At 37.1% G+C, this 20931-nt stretch overlaps 1 protein-coding gene across 1 annotated transcript in view; it reads right to left on the reverse strand.

Moving 5' to 3' along the window:
- Positions 1–20931, reverse strand: part of RIT2 (Ras like without CAAX 2) — a 174985-nt gene that overhangs the window by 94351 nt on the left and 59703 nt on the right. The window contains exon 3 of the mRNA XM_039702014.1: positions 10581–10654. Within this exon, the coding sequence (XP_039557948.1) occupies positions 10581–10654 (74 nt within the window). The remainder of the gene's footprint in view (positions 1–10580; positions 10655–20931) is intronic.

A 20931-nucleotide genomic window follows, 5' to 3' on the forward strand; every position in this document is an offset into this window, starting at 1 on the left:
GGACAAAATACACATCACTGATGATGGGAGAAGTATGAAGATCAAAAAAGATTCAGTCCAAGCTCCCAGCAGACTAATGGCTTTCTGAGCTTTATCTGACTGGGGCAATATTACAAACTCCATGTTGTACCAAATCAGTAGACTTTTCTTAACTCTGGGAATGTAGAAGGATAAAGCTCAGACAGCCACTGAAATCAATCTGTAATTTAGAAGACAAGTGACAACCCCCTGTTTAAGTTAATTTATTTACCTGGAAAGGGAAACAGAAGAAGAATATTCATGACAGGTGTTCTTTCTGGAAGACACAAATATGATATCCATTTCTGTGACAAATAGCAGCATTACTTTTTAGCTGCTGATTCTTAGGGGTTTTCCAGGTTAGCTCACCTGGGGAGAGTGATTGACAGCACCTCAAGACCTTGCCTATGGGCAAGAAGATTTTCCTGGCTTACAGAGTCAACTGAATGGATCAGTAATTCAAGAAACACAATTAGACATGCACTGATTATGAAATTCAAGCACAGATTTACATTTGTGATTTTCACAAAATTTTGGTTGAAAACTTTCTAAAATTATTTTCCCCTCCTAATTTCCCCTATACTTATGTTCTTCAGCAGAAACCAGCTTACTGCAGAAAATGGTCTTCAGTCCCAGAAAGGAGATGATGTTACATTATACTTCAGTTCAGGATTCTTTCTAAAAACTAATGTATTCTCATGGAAAGAGATGAATTCCTTCCCACTGGTTAATACATCGCTTATCTCTGAATACAGAAGAGACTTTATGCACAACTAATGTTCTGAATGTAAAGAGAAATTAATTAAAAATAAAGATAGCAGTTTCTTAATATGGATTACTCAATCAGGGTAATTCATGATGACATTGCTCTCATCTTCATCCAAATGAGTCTGAGGCTCTGAACTGGTATGTTAAGCTTTCACCCTGTCTGAAAATAATGGATTTGTGACGTTATTTTTTCATTGACTTTAAATCATTGTTAGACACGATCTATTTTTGCCATCAGTGAAATCATGTTGTTTCCCACAAGTGGGCTTATAGATTCAGGATCCCCTTCTCTTTTCAGCTGTGATACTGCTTCCCATGCTATCTGGCACTGCTCTCAGTCACAGACTATGCAGGACTAAGCTTCATGAAAAACAGGTGTCAGTATTCCTTTACATTCTGAGCAGTGTTGGATGACAATTTCACTGCCCCTTTCCTAACTGCAGAGCATTTTATATGCACTCACTACTCTGTATTCACACGTCCTGCATCATAACTTATGCAGAGAGATTGAGCCACACCAGCCTGATAGAAAAAAAAGTAAGTAAAGGGAAATAAATAAGGTAGAGAAAAAGACAGATTTGAGCAACTTCCAATGAAATAACTCAGAACTACAAAATATAACATCACTGAGTGACCATTCTTTCTTACTGAGGAACTAGTAAATAACGTGCACTGGCACTCAGACTCTCCCTCCAGATACAGCTTCTTTTCACTAAAATTCCCAGTGTTCCCACTCTAATTGCCCTCTTGCTTCCACGTGATAATATATTTGCCCGTTTTCTGCAACTGTGCTTTTGTTAACTTTATTAATCCTGCTCTTCCCAAGATGGTTTGTCTTGTGCAGTAATGAAAAGATGCAGTCCATCACCTACCTAGGAGATGATATCTACTTTTTATTCACCCCTAAATAAGGATGAAATCACCATATCAATTCTCCACAATGCCAGTAAAAATTCCTCAGTGCCACACTCCCTAACTCAGAGAACTGCCTTTTCTTTCATATTCATGTTAATGGTCTCTCTCTGAGGCATAAACACCTTAGCAATTTTCTTCTAAATGCAGGCACTGAAGCAATCTTCATTGTTAACTACCTCTAAAACCCCCATATGCACTTGGTTTATCACGCACCACATAATACTTTCTCCCCATTCTCATTGATATGCAAAAAGAGCCAGTTTTCACCTTTTATCACAAATGCATCATAAATGGTTAAAGGGAAAAATTAATACCTTGGTAATTACATTTCAGTGAACAGCAGAGATTAAAAGAAAAAAAAAAAAAAGACAACAACCCAGTAGAGAAGAGGTAATGCCTGCAGCTGCCAGCACAGGCTTTGCAGGGATTCAGACATGCTCTTGTCAGCTTCTGTGGTCATCACAGGTTTGCCACCATCCCCAGCGAGGCCTTGTGCAGCCTTGCAGAAGTAAACCAGGAAGCTGTGGAGTCAGACACCTCATTGCTCTGATAAATGACTGCAAATTATATTCTGGCTTGCATATATGCTCTCTCATGATGACTTCCCTAACAAGTGTGCTGACCTTAAAAATTCCACCATACAGGTTTTTTCTCTTCCCTCCCTTGCGCCCTACTCATCAGCAGAGATATAATTTAATCTGAGATCCTGAAAAAGGGGGAAACGAAGTAAAAAGCAATCTGCAGAGCAGCTATTTTAGACTTTTGTAACATTTAATCAATAGTGCACTCATTTCTGCAATTGAAATTTAGCTCAGTGTTTATCTGATGGGTGTGTTCCCTGGGGACTACATAAATCACCACCAAATTGAATGCAAAATACCTGTGTTACAATCCTGCATGCATTATGTATTGCTTACAAAGTAAACTTGTGACACAAAAGGAGTGAGTTGTCATGTCCCTGTGACTTCTCAACGTGCTTTTTCATTTCCATGTGCACAAATATTTTTGAATAATTTTTATTGCATTAGGAAAAAAAAGAAAAAAAGAAAAACCAAAACCAAAAAACATGAGGACCAAGGCAGAGGTCTAAAAAATAAGTTGTGAGGTACCTTGATTGGATCAGCAGATCCAAGAGAGAAAGTGAAGGATTCAGGTAGACCTTGGGGCACTTTCCAGGAGGGGCTACAAGAGCATTAGAGAGGGACTTGGGAACAGGGTATAGAGTGACAGAAGGGGGAGGAATGGCTTTAAATTGATGGAGAGCAGGGTTGGATGAGATCTTGGGAAGAAATTTTTCCCTCTGAGGATGGTGAGGCCCTGTCAAAGGATGCCCAGGAAGTGTCCAAGGTTAGGTTGGATGGGGCTTGGAGCAACCTGGGATAGTGGAAGATGTCCCTGCCCATGGCAGGGATTTTACAGTCACTTCCAATCGAATGCACTCCATGATTTTTTGATCCTGAGTAACTTCTGAGATATGCTAAAACTCTCCTACACAGGGCTAAAGCTCATCTGCAGGTCCAAAAGTTAGAGGAGTCTGTCTCCTTCAGCTTTGTCCGAGTGTAAGTCAGGTACCACACTGATTTTTGACACGGGTATAGCCAATATAGCCACTACTAAGCTTTTGAGATTTTGTCTTATTAAGAGATAAGATCATTCCCTGGCATGGTTTGTCTCACATCATCCCACAGCTCTGATAATGACATGGAACACTCATGACAAAAATTTATTCTCCTCATCCAACAGGCACAAATTAAAAAAACTAGGCACAAAAATCTATGCAAGCTGTGCAAGCTTTCGTCTATGAAAGTGAGAGAAAAATATATCCAAAAATATAGCTTGCTAAGAAAAAAAAAAATAAAAACCCCAAGAAAATATTTCATATTTTCAGTAATTATTTTATTGAGTTTCTACTTTGCTCCTCATCCCCTCTTTGAAAAATTTGGATTTATGGAATAACATTTCTCATATTATAAACGTAACAAGCAATAGAGACCAAAATTTGATGAAGTCTGCTTTTCTGGTTTTTTGTTTGTTTGTTTGTTGGGAGTTTTTGTGTGTTTGTTTTCTTGGTGGGAGGGAATTTCACTTCCATGTTCTAGGGCAAAACTATTGAAATTCCAGCTTAAAAGATATTACTTGGCTTTAGGTTTTTACATTCCCCTTCCTGCTAGCAGGAAATAAAAATTACCTTTTTAGAAAGCTTCTTCCAGTAGTCCTTCTCATGTGGTTTAGCAAGTGAAATGTTTGGATGTTTCAGATAATACTATATAATCTTTTGCTTTTGTTCTCTTTGTCTGGAGACAACACCATTCAAAGCTTCAAAATGGCATAAAAGACACTTAATTTTGAAAATCTCATTTTTTGGGGGCAACCTACTTTTCCTATAAAGCATTAAAGCCCTGCTCTGCAAAAAGAACCATTTCTTGGTCATTTGTTCAGGGGAAATGGGCACCATGTGGTGCTGTAATATGTGCCTTTTTCGCAGCATTCAAGCCAATTTTTTTAGTCCTGGAAATATTATGATGTGAGCTTTATGAAAACTGATAGAGGTAGAAATTAGTTTTCTGCCCACTGGTGTCCCTGGTTTGTGTACAGCTGCTTGGTAACAGGTAGATTTTGATAGAAAACCTCTGTAAAATGGAATTTCTAGTGAGATTATCTAGGACAGTCACATATATATAAAGAAATCAGGACACACTTAGAGTATGTGCAGTGTCTGCTGGAACTTCAAAGTACTTCAGTACCATTCACTGGTGTAAAGAAAAAGTGCAGAATATTTTCCAGTAATGGGAGAAAAGAAAAAAATTACATTATCATAATCTTGTGGAGGACCTGGATGAAGTTTACTCATATGGAATGTGTTTATATAGGTGTTTTCCATACAATGTACATCAGAACAAAACCAACCAACCAACCAAAACCACCATAAAGCCAAATTAAATTAAATAATTTAAAAAAACCCAAAACACCCCAACAACAATAAAACCAAAACACCACACTACAAAAATAAAGGCTTGGAAAGAAGAGAAAAAGATTTTCCAATTTTTTCTTAAAAAATGTTATATTATATTTTTTTCTTTTATGTGTTCTTATTTTGTTAAAAAGAGAAAAAATAATCTTTCAGCAGCATCACTCTGTATTTCACTCTGTATTTATCTGGTTCCGAAAGTTGTAAGTTAGAGAAAGATGAAGAACAGTAAGAGGGAAAACATTTCACATGCAAAAAAAAAAAAAAAATTGCTGAAAGATAACAGAAAACACTGGAAAATTTCCCAGCACCTGCAGTACGGAACCACTACCACTGACTTTGCTGAAGAGGAATGGTAGCAATGGGCAGGCAATCGGGATTGTCAGACTCAATAAATGCTGATGTTCACCCTAAATGCTTGTTCCCTGCAACATTTTATTGCACCTGTTTGACAGGAAGATAAATGCAGGCCTAGAAATACAAACTGATCCACCCTTTATTGCATCATGATTCACTCATGGACAAGGATGAAAAAGGAAGCTGGGAATCTTGGCTGCCAGTTGCCTGCTTTCCTTTGGTTATACACTCATTTTTATCAGCATATGCCTAGATCTTTTCCTACTGAAGTCAAGGAATATTTTGCCAATGATCTGAAGGAAACTGGTGTCAGGTCCACAATTTCATCTGTGATTTACTGCAACTGTTTTTTCCACTCTGTGTCTGTGCCAAATAAGAATTTCTTCACAATCTGTCCATTGGCAAATAAAATTACTAGGTCAAGGGAGACATTTTAGCTCTTCCCAGAAAGTACAGAACAACTTGTTTCAAGATCCCAGCAAAATTTCAGTGTTATGATTTTATACTTTCTAAGTATGTTTTCAACAGCCTGTGGAACAACATGCTAGGAAATAAAATTAATGCTCTTCTCACCTAATACACTTTGTTAATAGTTGCTACTTACTTCAATATCCCTATGCTTTAAAAATAAAATGGATTTCATTTATGTACTAGTACCTAGCAGAAAGTGCAATAAAATTATTTTCCTCTTATAAGAACATGCTGTAAAGGCCCATTAAGACATAATTACTGCCAAAAAGGCATTTTACATTTCCTTGAGATAAGCTGCACTAGCCTACTTTGAGATTTCACTTCCATTGATTCAGGATTAGAGCAGCATGTTTAGATAATAAGCAGAGGGGTCTCAGATAACAGCCTGAGTGAATCATCGGGCTATAGTGTTTAGTCTGAGAAAGTGTGTTTATCTGAAGGGCTCTTGGGACTAATACGGTTCCTCTTCAAAGCTTGAAGCAGGGGGCAAGAATCATTGTCCTGCAGGTTGGCAGGATAAACATGTCCTGTGATTTGCTAGCAATTTGAGAGATGGATTTCGGTACAGAGCGCACTGTTGTTGTCAGGTTGAAAAGTGTCTGCCTGGAAATGAATTCATGCGCACACAACTCCAGACAAAGGAAAATCTCCCTGAAATGGCATGCCATCACATTTTAGGGCCCATTTTTCAAGTCTCTGACTCACACCTGGGAAATATACTGGTGCACGAAGTTTATCATAAAAAGCTCACGTTTTAGCAAACAAAAATTGGTGCAATAATCTCGGAATGTATTGTCTCACTGACAGGCACAGAAACCCATTTTTCCACATACTTGCCTGCCTTGTATCTGAAAACAATTTTTGCCTCTTTTACATGTCAGATCAGATTGTTTTCCAGTGAAGGAAACTCTGCTGCTCTTTTAGTGTTCGGCGTGAGGTCTACACAGAGAGATTGGGTAATGTGTCATGCAGGGGAAAGCTGTGGCAAGAATAAAAGCTCCTGTGTCAGTCAACAGTCTATAAATACAGCAGGAGAGATAACTGCTGTGTGTGCTCCATGAGGAGCATGCTTCTGGGCTCCAGAAGTAGCAACATATTTTTAAGCTAGAAGAGAAGGTGAGAAAGCGTAAATGAGCGAACAGAAGGTTTCTATAACTCCGTGTGGAGGCTTTTTGTGCGCGGTTGGAGCAGTTGGGGGTTGTCACTCTCTGAGAATAATTGTGAGGGGAACTGCATGCAGAATAAAGTGCTTGAGGGCTGAATGTCCTTTTGTTTGCACCTGCAAGTTTGCTGGAAACCAAAGAGTTTGCGTCAATTTGGATTAAATATATGTAAAAGCAGATTATTTTTATGGCGCATTGGTTAAGTAAAGGGAAATCCCAGAATTACCTCCACCAATATTGCTTCCAAACTCAGTGGACATGGGTGAATTTCAAGGGAAAGTTACTCAAAAAATATCCCATATGGGTGAACAAGGAAGTTCAAGCTATCTTCTTTATGGATACTAATTTGCATTTGCAGATTTCCATGAAGTTTGCCCTATATACTCCATATGCCCTATTGTAGCTAGCCTTGGGAGTTAAAAGCTAAAAAAAAAAAAAATTCCTCATTTTTATCATTTTTATAAATATTATCTCAATCTCACATTTAGTGTGCTTGGATTTATTTACTTCTCTCTTTTTTTTGTTTTAATTTAATTGTAAATGCAAAATTTTAGTGTTGAGAATAATACTTCTTGTTAAAGAGACGAAGGCATCATTGATAACTAACTAAAGGAATTACTGGCAGCTTCTTCTAGATTCAGTTGTTCCACTGAAAAAGAATACCAACATCAATTTTTTTTTCTCATTTCCTTGCAGCACATTTTAAAGTGTTTTTGGTAGGAAGAGCTCAGGTTAGGTCTGTTTATGACATTCCAGCTACCAGGAGCTACATCAATACCTTCTCCTGAAACTCTCTGAGGCAAATATATTCTGTCTGAAGCTAAATGGGGTGAACAAACACAGGCTGCCCAGCTGGCAGGTGTAGAGGGTGGTGAAAAGAAGGTGTAGTGAGTTCAGTGAAGCATAACTGCTTGCCCCAGCCCTTACATTCTTTAAGAAAATGACCCTTGTGGTGCCTTCTCTTGAAAAACAATATTGGAAGAGCCCAAAAGGACAAATGATGGTGTATAAAATGTGCATCCAGAGTCCATTGAACATCAGTTTACTTCCAGAGGTGAGCAACTGGTCTATGTTATAGTGTCCATGTACATGGACAAGAGAAAAATCAGTAACTAGATGAGCAAGTTTATTATTGTTTCTGGTTTTCACATTATTTGAATGTTGTTTGGGGTTTTTTTTGTGTTTTTTTTTTTTTTAACTTCTGAAAGCTGAGAACATAAATACATTGTTAAACACCATTTATGTTCTAAATGCTTTAAACTGGATCTACCAGTCAAAGTATTGAAGATTTTTATGCAGTGTCAGGTATGAAATCACACGTGGGTTTTTACATCTGGATTTGACTATTAAAAACTGTGTTAATTATTAATAGTTAATTTGGTCAGTGTTGAAATTCTTAATTAGTCCATAGGTACACAAGGGAAAAGAGAAACATATTTGTTGAAACATATCCTCCAGCATAACAAAAAAATACGTTAAAATCAGTCAGTTTTGTTATTGATTTCTTGTATTTCAAAAAATAAGGATGAATCACAAAATTTTGGCTCCTTGATCTCCTGAAGTGATTAAAGTCATTATTCAAAGTCGATGATGAAGTATTTATGCCTGTGAGGACACCCAGACAAATGAGTTTTCCACTGCCTGATTTAGAAGCTGTAACACCATCTTCAATTTGACATAAAACCGAGGGAAATAAAAACAGCTAGGCACCACCAAGGCACACATCAGCAGCAGCACAAATGGGTGCTTTGGATTTTTACCCTGAGTCACCAAAGTCAGAGCAGAATTTGTGTGAGCTTCAGTGAGAGCACCGTTAAGTGCTCTGTGAAGAAAGAGCCAATTTCAGCTGCTGACTTCAATGGGAGTTGGATCAGGTCTTGATTTATTCTGGAGCTGCGTAGTGCAGATAGAGAGGCAACAAATCCAAAGACATCTACAAAGACAAGCAGCTAAATCCAGGACACTTGGAATGGACAGCTCCTGAAAAATCATGGGGAGGGAAAGTGGGAAGGGCTTCCTAGTTGTGCTGGGAATGTGTTTCAGTGATGACAATCTACATTGGAACAACAGGGGAATTTAAAATAGAGATTTGCTCATATCAAATCAACTTGGTTGATTCATTTTAACATTTCAACAGAAGTACAACAGCTATGCCCAGGCTGTAAAATGGCCTGGGATGATAAATCTTCTGAGCGTGGTGCTTCTGCACACACCTCTTCTTGCTACAAAGAGGAATGGATGAGGGAAAAGGGGAGGTTTAGATTGGACCTGAGGAAAAATTTCTTTTCTGAAAGGATTATCAAGACCTGGCCCAGGATGTCTGGGCAGTGGTGGAGTTACATCCCCTGAAGTATTAAAAAGCACGTCTGTGCCACCTGGAGACATGGTTTAGTGGTGGGCTTGGTGGTGCTCAGTTAATTGTTCAACAACAATTTTAAAAATACTTTCCAAGTTTTAAAATTCTATGATTCTATGAAATATCTGCATCAGTTAATTGTTCAACAATTTTAAAAATACTTTCCAAGTTTTAAAATTCTATGATTCTATGAAATATCTGCATCACATTTCATTACTTGGTCACTACACACTATGGGCCTCTAATATTTTAGATTTTCTGCTTCCTAATAGAGATGCAATTTAGAGATAAAACTCTAGCTTTGTGTACTACTGTGCTCAACACCTTTCACTGACTGAATTACTCTGATTTCTTTTCTTACCTTGCAACTGTTTGTTCTGACAAAATTAAATCATATCCTCCTCCTATAAATTAAAAATTAGGTTTAGTTCTAGTCTTTTCATATGTTCAAAAATTTTAAATTAATGAAAAATAGTATATATGAAAATGAATGACATTAGCTGAACTTCCTTTAAATTTCTGGCAGCAGACTGCATTCCTCACCATTTGCAGTGCCTAGCTCAGGTGCATTCAAACCTCTAGGAAGCTGAGAACAAGGTTACTAGGTTTTGCTTCCCAAATATTTCCTTGTTTATTTAAGTGTTTAAGTTCCTTCTTGGTTGTTTTGCTCCTGCATGAGGTGCACACACACTATGGGAGCTCAAGAAACTACAAAAAACTTCAAAGAGACCCTGAGACATACCCGAGGAAAAGATCAGCAGTGGCAGTACTTTGTTTAAGCACTAAAAATATCTTGAGGTGGAAAGGAAATGAACTGAGTCAGGTAGAATAAATTATTGTATTTAACTCTTTATTCTTCATTCCTGCATGTGAAGCTTAATTCCCAAACCACAGATACGCTGTCATAGAATTGGCAGAATCAGGGGGTTGTTTAGGTTGGAAGGAACTTTAAATTTTGTCTCATTCCAACCACCTTGCCATGGAAAGAAACATTTTCCACCAGCCAAGGTTGCTCAACAGCCCCATCCAACCTGGCCTTGGACACTTCCAGGGATTCTACAGCCACAACTTTGCTGAAAAACACGTATGCAACCCTGTGTGTGACTTTTGGCATTAGGATATTTTCCTTACACATGAGCATTTGGTATTTAGATATAACATGGGGAGAAGACGAAATGTAGCAAAATACTCAGTCTACAAGTAGACCAGAAAATTCCTGTAATATATATAGAGAAGGATGAATAAGAAAAATGTAAGACAATCAATGCAGTATTTATTAATTTCATTATTGTGATAGATGTTCCTGCATACAAGAGAAAAAGAAACAACTTTTTATCTATTGTTTATTTCAGACTGTCTGTCTCCTCTGATGAGATTTGGAAGTTATACTGTTCTATACTGCAGCAATCCTTTAATCTTCCCCTTTGTCAATTTCTCTATATTATTCTGCCACTACTTCCCTTATGCTTGAATAGGGAACTTTAAGCACTGTGACCCACATCTCTGAGGTTAAAATATTTGAGTTTATCTCTAATTGAATGACTCTCATTGGAAAATTACTCACCTGTCCAGCAGTGTCTAGAATGTCCAAATAGGCTGGCTCATCATCAATTCGGACTTGAGTTTTATAGGCATCCTCTGAAAAACACAGTGCAGTTTTCATAAGCATGTGAGTGGCTCAGAGAATGGAAAATTAAACAGCTTTGCTAGTTTGGAGTAGGCCTTTCATAAGCTGTCCAATCTGACATAACATAGTTTTATTTCAAAAGTTCCTTTTTGAAATCCTTTCTTCACTACAAAGTATTAGCAAAAGTGAGTCTCTTCCATCACACTACCTCAAAAAAAAATTTCCTTTTTTAAGAGGGAAAAAATTTCCTTTCTTTAAGCACAGTCCCCAGGTGTTACTTAGGTCACAAAGATCAGACAATCTGCTGGTGCTGTGCAAGAGTGGTTTTTTACTTACCACAATGACACATTCAAAGAGATTTCCCAGTAAACAGTTTCATTTTAAAGATTGCCTAAATTATTGGGATAGACTGCCTGTGGCTGAACTGGATCCTGGCTCAGAGTGACTATTTAAACTTCTATATATCTTGAGAAAGGCTGAGCATAAACTTTTTGAAAAGATATTCTGTAATCTGTGTCTTTACACTCATCATAGGTGCAGGCAGAGGAGAAACTCTGCTTTGTGGAGCCTTCCCTTAGCTCATGATTTTGTCAACTAAATTCAGAAGAATTAAAACAAAGAAGGTGAGCTACTATTTGCACAAGCTATTTTCCTCACATTATAATTTCATTCCTCCTCAACATTTGTATTTTCTTCGTAAGATTAAAAGGCGCATAGATTCTGGCTCGTGTTTATACTTGAAATAGTCTTGGAAATTATCTGTGCTCTTTAATTGAACAATCATGCACAGCAGCTTGAGTGGTTTTTGTGACTGACGCTGGAAGTGCACTGAGGCATGAAGACAAGACAAGTGCATTTGTTGAACCTGAGAAATGCCATTTAACCATTGGGAGCAGGCTGGGCTTGTCCTAAGAGTCTGTCTTAGCAGACACCCTCAAGCTCTGCTGAATAATACTGAGATTATAATGTGGGATAATATGGCAGGTAGTTGGAATACTTGGGACCTTTCAGTTTGTGCTATATGTGTTGCATCATACAGCACTTTATAAAAGCATGGGAAAATCTGCTTTCTACCAGCAGAGGGAAAAAATGAAAGCATTTGGATACAAGTCTGTACAGCCTTAACTCAGACCCCTCCTGTCCAGCCAGAGGATTGCTGTCTTTCGTGACATAATCACATACAGTATTTCCCCCTTTATTTTAGGCCTCAATTCAGAAAATAGGCACATGACTTTCTTTAAACAAATATTTAATCCCTGTGATATCAAGATGGCCCAGAGGCTTAATTAATTGTATGATATATTACTTTTCTGAGAAAACCAGAGCACACCAACCACCATATGTTTTGGTTAATAGATCTTTTTGTAAGGATTGCTGAACAAGAAACTGTGTGGCAAAGAGGGACCATATAAAAGCCATTGGACTACTTGCAGTTTAAGTAATTTATTTTTGCATGACAATGCAATCTACCTGCAGTAGATTTTTTTTTTCTTTTTTTCCCTTCTTTTCCATTTGTGGCAAAGATGGACCATATAAAAGGCATAGGACTACTTGCAGTTTAAGTAATTTATTTTTGCATGACAATGCAATCTACCTGCAGTAGATTTTTTTTTTCTTTTTTTCCCTTCTTTTCCATTTACCAATAATTAAAAACAAAATAGCAAAATATATAAAGATCAAACATGGTATTTCCTTCACATAAATTCTATTGATACTATCAAGTATTATTAATGTAATTCCATGCAGGTGGGTGTCCATTTGCATTGCATTACTGCATACATAATTGACATATGACTTCCATAAATTTAGCTTGCACTCTTGGCTCTGCAGCTAGATTCTCTAAAGCCAGTTGTCCTACTTCCCTTTTCCAACATGAATCTTTATATAGAAGATTTAAAACAGTTAATGTGGAAAAAAACCTCCTACTTAAATGTTACTCAGATGAAAATGAAACTAGATAAATCCCATCTTTTTTCTTTTCTTTTCCTTTTTTTTTTCAGAAGAAAGGATTTACAAGTTAAGAGTTAGTTATAACTAAAAGACCTATTGGCCTCTGAATATAAGCCACAGCTTTCAGACCTTTACCCTGCTGAGCTACTCCAGGTGTACCCTGATATAATGTCACTGTTATCAGTAAAGTTTCAGCTGTTAAAAGCTGGACACAGACCATCTTTAGAATGTTTTTCAATTTGTAGATGTAACATTTTGTCATTTTAATTTATTTTGCTTTCCCTAACTACTGACCTTAAAACATTTCACAAAAGAATGTTAGCATCAGTGTCTCATTTTCATTCTTGATGTATGCTTAATGTTTTTCAATTTGTAGATGCAACATTAAATGTATAAAGACATTTTGTCATTTTCATTTATTTTGCTTTCCCTAACTACTGACCTTAAAACATTTCACAAAAGAATGTTAGCATCAGTGTCTCATTTTCATTCTTGATGTATGCTGATGTCTTCTGTTGGTGGTACAGAAACATGTTTTAATATGTTTTAACCAAGTACATGAATCTAAATTGTTTTCTAAGCAAATGTTTTTCACATGTAAGATTTTATTTTGCCCCAAGAAATGTAGAGATGAAACGGGAAAGAGATATGAGTTTCCATTGTAATATTCTCTCTGTCTACATGCAAAATGCAGGATAGTACAGATAATAAAGAGAAGTCTAAAAATGTCCTCAGATGGGGTGTGATAAGCAGGGCTATTTTCAACCTGCATGTAGGTGGAAAATAGGTGGGAGATTTAATTCCTAATTTTCTTCAGGCACACATTTAAGAGGAAGTCCTAAAGTGCACACTTGCCAAAGAAATCACTGTCTTGAGCCAAGACATTCTTATATCAGAGAACAAATCATGGCACCCACTTATGAACTTCAACTTCTTAATCACCTCCTTAATGCTCAAACACAGTCACTCCTGTGAGGGACACTGCCTTTCCATTTACCTGTGGATTCACTGATCTCCTGGGCATTTCATGCCTTCCAAGGCAGCAGACAGAATCAAGATGGATAAATTGAAACCCCTGTTTTCCATATCATGTAATAAAGACCAAGAAGAAGAGCTATACCACTTAGTTCTGCTCCACAATTAATAGTTTTAAACTGGGATGTTGTCTTAGAAAGTAATGTAAAGAGAGGTTTAACTCTATTTCCTGTCTATTACATGAGCAAATATCTTTATTTAAAATGATGATCCAGAGACATTAACCTGGAAATAAACCTCTTCCTAGAAGTCAAGAGTTGGAAAAATCTGTATCTTAGACCCATACTTGTTGGTTCATTGGTAGCTATGAGGTTTAGCAGAAATCCGGATATTTTTACATATTTCCCAAAGAATTTCAGAAGGCACTAACGTGTGGTTGGTCTTTTTTAGTCCAAGCAGCATGGCACAATTTATGGTTGGTCATGGTAAGGGAAGTTCTGAGACCCTGCTGCAAAAAGCAGGAACAAGCTGCTCACATGTAGAGAGAGAACAGAAGTGAAGATATTCCTCTGAAACTGCATCTAAATGTATATGAGACAAAGTGGGAAAATCTTCATCAGGAACACTTACAAACTCACATTCCAATATCCTCCCTCTAAAAATTATCTGCACTACAAATGGTGTCTGCTGTATTTACACCACTCCCAGTGTTTGAGTATGCTAAACCTTCTTTCACCTAATTAATTCATAATACAAATAAAATGTTTCCTACAAAACTAATTTGGGCGCTGCTAAGCCACATGTATTTATGCTTTACACCCTACAGCTCTAAGGAGTGGTTTTCAATAAAAGGCCAAAATCCAGATACTGTTTCAGTAAAGCATAAGAAAACCCATACAAAATAGGCATGAATGATAATCAGACATCAGGGAATCAATCAGACTATAACGATATTGTTCAGATTAAGCTCAGGATTAGTCTTTTTTTTCTGTGAGGTTAATCATAAAGTCTCAGCTTTTGGTTTGGGTAAAATTCTGCAAAAGAGTGGGTTATTGCATGAAAAAATCTCTGGATGGAATTTACTGATATTGCTAATTGTGCTTCAAACACTGACTGCAAGAATGAACATTTTTTAGGGTACCAAAAGAAAACAAAACAAAACTCCCACATCCTTGTAATCTGAACAATTTGTGGATATATGAACTTACCATGAAAGAATTTTTTTTTCCTCTATATAATGTTGAGTTTTTTAGAATCTTATTTCCTACAAAGATTAAAAATAAAAATGAAAATAGATACAAAATTATTCTCAGAGGATTATATCATATGGCATCAATGAATATTGACTGCATAATGTATTGGAGGGTGGGACAAAAAAAATAGAGATCCAACTGTTTTCTGAATGCTACCTATTTCTTTTAATTTTAAATTCTTTCTCTCTTTATTGAATATCTAAATTTTTAGGGTCTTTTAAATTATCTTTTTTTTTTCATTTTTAATTGCCCCTGGCAGTGTTAGAAAATTAAAGAAAAAAAGTGTTTAAGTCTTATGTTACCCGATTTTTTGGGGGTTTGTGTGTGTGTGTGTGTGTTTGAAATTAATGCATGATCATTTTTTCAGATTTCTTTATTTGCAAGACATAATTCTGGACACAGAAATACAGTAATTAATGCAAGTTATGACCAGTTGTCTTAGAGAATCTGAATTCATAAAAAATATATCAGGGTACTTTCTCAGTAATGAGCATGTAACTGCTTCATGACAAATAGATTTGAATGGTGTAAAATTTAAAGGGGAATTGTATTGGGCTTTTCATCTGCATTACAGACATGTTCCAGTCCCTGAAATTTAGGTCAGATTCTTCTTTCTTGCATTTGTTAATTCTGTTTCTATGACTTCTAAATAAAGTCTCTCTTCTTCTCTGTCTTGTACAATACCAATTGCAGTCAAAAATTGTCAGATTCACATATATAGGTGAGCCAAAATATATTTTATTTGACTGAGGAGGTGTCAATCCAGCAGAAGGGATCCAAGCTCAGTCAGCCACACCTGGAATTCTGCCTCTTGTTGTTCTCCCTGTGTGCCAAAGCAATGGCAGGAGACACAGCTCTAGGTGTGCTCAGATTATCTGTTACAAATGCATTTTAATTTAGCAATGCTCCTGAATGTAGGATGGTCATGAGTCTTTGCCTGTATGGGTGCTGTTTCTATTTAGAGCAAGGAATTTTTAAATGAAAAGACTGGATGAACAGAGACATAAACCACTGTACCAAATACTACACATAAACTCCTCCTCTTTGAGATAAGAGTATGCATGTCATAGGAATTGCCCATCAAAATACATTGCTATTAAAACCTCCCTTAGCATTTAATTATTTTCCTGGACTATTAGTGTTTTACAATTTGGGTGAGCGTTGCTATCAGCATTTTGCAGACAAGGACACCAAGTCACAAAGGTTGCCTTCCTATAAACTCTGCACATGTGATAAGCAATGGGTGGTGTAGTGGAGCAGGACTGACAGATTTGATTGCCTTGTATTTTGTAAATATTCAAAGAGATAGCAGTATCCTTTAATATAATGCAAATAGGGATATTAGTACTAGGCTATTTACTAGGTTATTTAAATATTCGAGTTCCAGCTCTGTTACATCATTACAAGTGGTGTGATCCTTGGGAATGTCCTGTGCAGGGCCAGGAGTGGGACTTGAGCCAACTTGATCCATGTAGGTTCCCTCCCAACTCAGCTTATTCTGTGATTCTGTTTTCCGCAATCAATTTCTATACCTGCAGTCATATTTTTCTGCCCAGTGATGATGATTTTTGTTTGTCAGCATTGAGCTGTATTTGCCATTTGTCATTTTTTTAGGTTTCTCATGTCTTTGTCAGATCCTTCAGGTTTCACTCAGTTTCATGTTAACAGCACATGTTGCCTGTGTACCTGCCTACAAAAGTGATGGTAACAGACAATATTATTCCAGGCAGAAGAATCTTGATGATAGTTTGCAGAAAAGAGAAAAAAACCCTCTTCCTTTCTAAGTCCACAGCTAGAAACACTTTCTTCAGTAACCACACGTTCTGAACATCTCATCTATTTCTATGACAGAGACTTAGGTAAATAATGCACCATTTAATGTAGATATTACTTCTCTGCTAGCCTATTTAAAAACAAACAAACAAACAAACAAACAAAAAAGAACAAAAAAAAACCAAACAAAAAAAAAACCAAACAAAAAAAACCCAAGGAAAACAAACCTATAGTGTAGGCCTGGAGAAAATTAAAATAATCTGAGAAAAAATAAAATATTATTCATTTTAAGTGCTTATCGTAAAAGGTATTAATTCATTTATTCATTGCACATTCAGCTGCATGATAATAAATACAGAAATCTCTATATCTCTGTTTTCATTTTAGCATTCCAATTGCCATAAAAATATTTAGAGATAAGATACTGAACCAAAACTTTGGCCACATATGTGTTCAGAAAATCTTCTGTAATGTTTTCAAATGGCCTTGCTAAATTCAAGTTCATATCACTGCTGTAGATTCCATCTATTCCTAGTTTCAACTGAAAACACAATGTTTCCTTTACTTAGCCTTTGTTCAGTGTCACAACATGCTTTTAACTAATTGCTGTGTTCTGTTTTGGAAGTTTCTGTTCCTTTAATGGCACATAAATTACCCTGAGTTCTCAATAGCACAGGTTCCCCAGAGAAGCTGTGGCTGCCCCATCCCTGGGCGTGTTTAAAGCCAGGTTGGATGGGGATTGGAGAAACTTGGTCCAGTGGAAAGTTTCCCTACCCATGGCAGAGCAGCTGGAATGAATGATATTTGGAGTCCCTTCCAAAGAGAGTTACTCTGTGATTATGCAGTTCATAAGATAATTTATAATTTCGAGGAGTGAAGATGCAAATAAAACCAATTAAAAACAAACAAACAAACAAGTGTAATGATTCTATTATCTATGTTTGAAAACAAAAGAGCACAACATCTTGTAGTTGGTTTTGTCCTCCTAATATAGGAACTGCTAATATCTTCAATGGAAAGCAGAAGCACAACTAGATTGTGTTCAGATCCTCAAATAAACCACTTCGTTTAATCCTAATCAATGAAAAGTGGTGCCTAAACATGCAGAGGGGCACAGTACATAGAATCATAGAATTGAAGAATTTTTTTATTTGGGAGGGACCTAAAAGAATCTCATTCCAACTCCCGTGCCACAGAAAGGGAAACCTTCCACCAGACTAAAGTTTCCCAAAGCCTTGCACAACCTGCCCTTGAATACTTCCAGGGATGTTCACTTCCCTTGAACAACTCTGGCAACCTGATGAACATCCAGAACCGTTGTAGAAGAGTAAAAACTTCCATTTAGGCCCAGTAAGTCTCATGCAGCCTCACTATTCATTATTAGTAGTTTTTAGCATCCACCTTCATCATACTCTTGTCTGACTCCTTTACCTCAGGCTTTGGCTGCATCTGCTTCCAATAATTCACCTGAAAGCTTCCTCAGCCTAATGGGCATTTCTGTACAGCTCTCACCTCACCACAGTGCTCCTCTCCTAATGCCATTATGTATCTGTCTTAAAACAGCTGCTCTCAAATTAACTTTCTCCCTCTTGTTGGGCTGCCTAATGTTTCAGAGCTGTGCTCTGCAGGGCAGGACTGATAACACTGAGCTGCTGAAGCAGCCTGATTGCTTTTCAGTTTTGGCTAAGTACACGCCAGTTTTCTTGGTGACCTGAAATGCACCCAGTGCCTTTTAAATTGGGAAATGGGTTATATATTGCACATTCCATCTTCTATTTTTATTTTTTTTCTTTTTCAGTTTTACCCATCGATGTGTACAAGAACCTCTTCTAGAATGTCAGCTCACTGTTTCATTACTGTGGTGCCCTTTCATTCTTTGCTGAAAAACACTGGAAGCAAAGGCAGCTTAATCTCACTTAGTCTGTGGTAAGTAAAAAAAAAAAAAACAAACAAAAAAACCCAACAGCATTATCTGTGCTCTAAAATGTTTTGTGTGATCAGAAATCTAAGGGAATTGAACTTTGAGCCAGTTAAATTTAGTTTCTCTTCTTCCTTTGGGTTCTCATGATCAAGAAGTTTATTAACAAAGCAGTTGGAAAAGGAGGCAATGTCCTGCCCAGCTTTGAAGAAGAACTAAAATTAAGAATGATTGTGGTGAACAGATTTGCATGAGAGAGATTTTCTTCTATGTGGACTAATCAACAAGGATACAAAGCACAATGTACAATAGAAAATTCAATGTAAGACACCTATTTCCAGACAAAGCAGTTAAAATACCTTTTCTGGTCTTGCAGCACCTTGCACCCAGTCAGATGTCTGTCATCAAGGGCCAGAGTTTATAGATTACAGCAGGATATGTGAGCATAACAGTATATGTCACTTTATCCACTCCAGAGAAAAATATTAGGGCCATTAGCAGATTGAAAATTAAGCACAAAACCACCAATGCAAATATCTCCTTCTACAGAAGCAGTGGATATTTTTATAATGCTATACTTTGTATTAATTTTTTACTCTTTGCAACATTTTGTGTTCTAGCTGCAGATGAGCATTTCCCCCTCCAAATTAGAATTACTATTAATTAAAGCAAATGCCTCTTCACAAGGCCACAGAGTGGTTACAAGTTCTGATCAAAATCAAATTTATTTTACAATTTATATAATGAAGATGAAGTCTAGAAAACAATGCATCCCTCGTTTTTCATTTCCCCAAACACATGGATAGAGAAGCTCATTCCATTCTTACATAGCAACACATTGTGAAACAGAATTCTTCTGGGTTTAGCCTCCTCCTTTAAATGATAACTTTCTGCTGAGATACAGCATGGATTTGATATTAAAGGTGGCACAGGTGATCTGAATAATTTGGTCCAGTGAAGCAGCTTTCAGTTATGATGCAAATGCTGTTACTAACAAAGCCACCATTTATGATTTTAATCTGCAAATATGCACATATATGACTAATTTTGTGTTAATCATTGCCTAGGAAAAGTTTTGTTGCCTAGAAATCTTACCCAGGTCTTCATCAAAACCTTCAGTACTGTCCTCCAAAGAAGCTAAATTTTACTTGTTGTATGTCCCCCAAGTGAATAAAGCTATTTTTCTGAGAGTTAAGTCTAGCAGGGAAATTAAAATTTCTCTGCAAAAGTTATCAAATTTTGCAACCTAAGATTGAAGATAACTCAGGAAAAGCATTGCACTTGCTGTTAGGAACTGCTTGCAATGTAGATAATGCTACTGATATTTAATAAAAGCATAACATTACTTTCTCTGCTTCCAGAAAAATTTCATTTCATTCAAAGGCGTACATGAACAAACTACTCCTGTTTAATCAAAACATGATAATTAACAGAAGTCCAAGTACCCTTATCTTGGGGAACAAGAATAGCAGGTAGCAATTTCACCACTCTTTCAAGTCTGTGCTTGTGCTACTGAGTGGGAGAATCTGAGGGCTACGAATTCACTTCTTGTCATTTCAGGGGAAGTAATTAGCAAGTTGGCTACATCTGCATGGTTATTAGCATGGATGGTGCCTTGGATTTAGTAAGGTGTAGATGGCTGCTGGCTTCCATGAAAGAAAGGTTAATGGAAACATTTGTCCTGCGATGAGGAATTTTGAATTGAGCGTGATAAATCATCCGCCTCTGGCAAACCATGGCATGGGCGTCTCTTTCAATTTCAAATATCATTTATGGAATAATTTTGCTAATCACAATATACAGGACACAGGTAAGCGAGTTTTCCCTATTCAGGGGCTGCAAGTCTCACTTCAGGTCCTTCTAAGTTCATGACCCTAATGGTAATTACAGGTAATTAATGGTAATTGCAATCACCGAATGAGGGTTGTGACACCCATGGCAGAACCACTGGGTAAAGGCCACAGAGTGAGTTTGGTGTTCACTCCAGCTACAGCCATATAATTCCCAGGACACTGGACATCCTCATCTGCCACAAAACACAACACACCACCCCACTTTTAGTCCCAAGAGCCAAGGCTTTCTTTATTGTATTTCACATTTCAAAGAATTATTCATCTAACTAACATGAGATGCAGAGGTTAGGGTGACGTAGTCATGCTCTATCACTCTGCATACTTACACTGCTAATTAGAAACTACAATATGTGTGTAGCTTCACTGTGGGTGGCAGTTCTGGGTAAACATGTAAAACTCTCCTGTTTTTGATGTGATCATCCAAATGCTGACCTTGCTTGCAGCCAAAATCATCCAGGATCTAAAGGTTCAGAGCCAAATTCCACAGATCATATGAGAGGCTCAACCCAATGAAAGTGTGCCAGTGAAAGAGAGCAGAGAAGAACCTAAGAAGGAGATATTGCCCC

The sequence above is a fragment of the Passer montanus genome, unplaced genomic scaffold (assembly GCF_014805655.1).
Source record: "Passer montanus isolate IOZ18808 unplaced genomic scaffold, ASM1480565v1 scaffold152, whole genome shotgun sequence".
NCBI classification, from domain to species: Eukaryota; Metazoa; Chordata; class Aves; order Passeriformes; family Passeridae; genus Passer; species Passer montanus.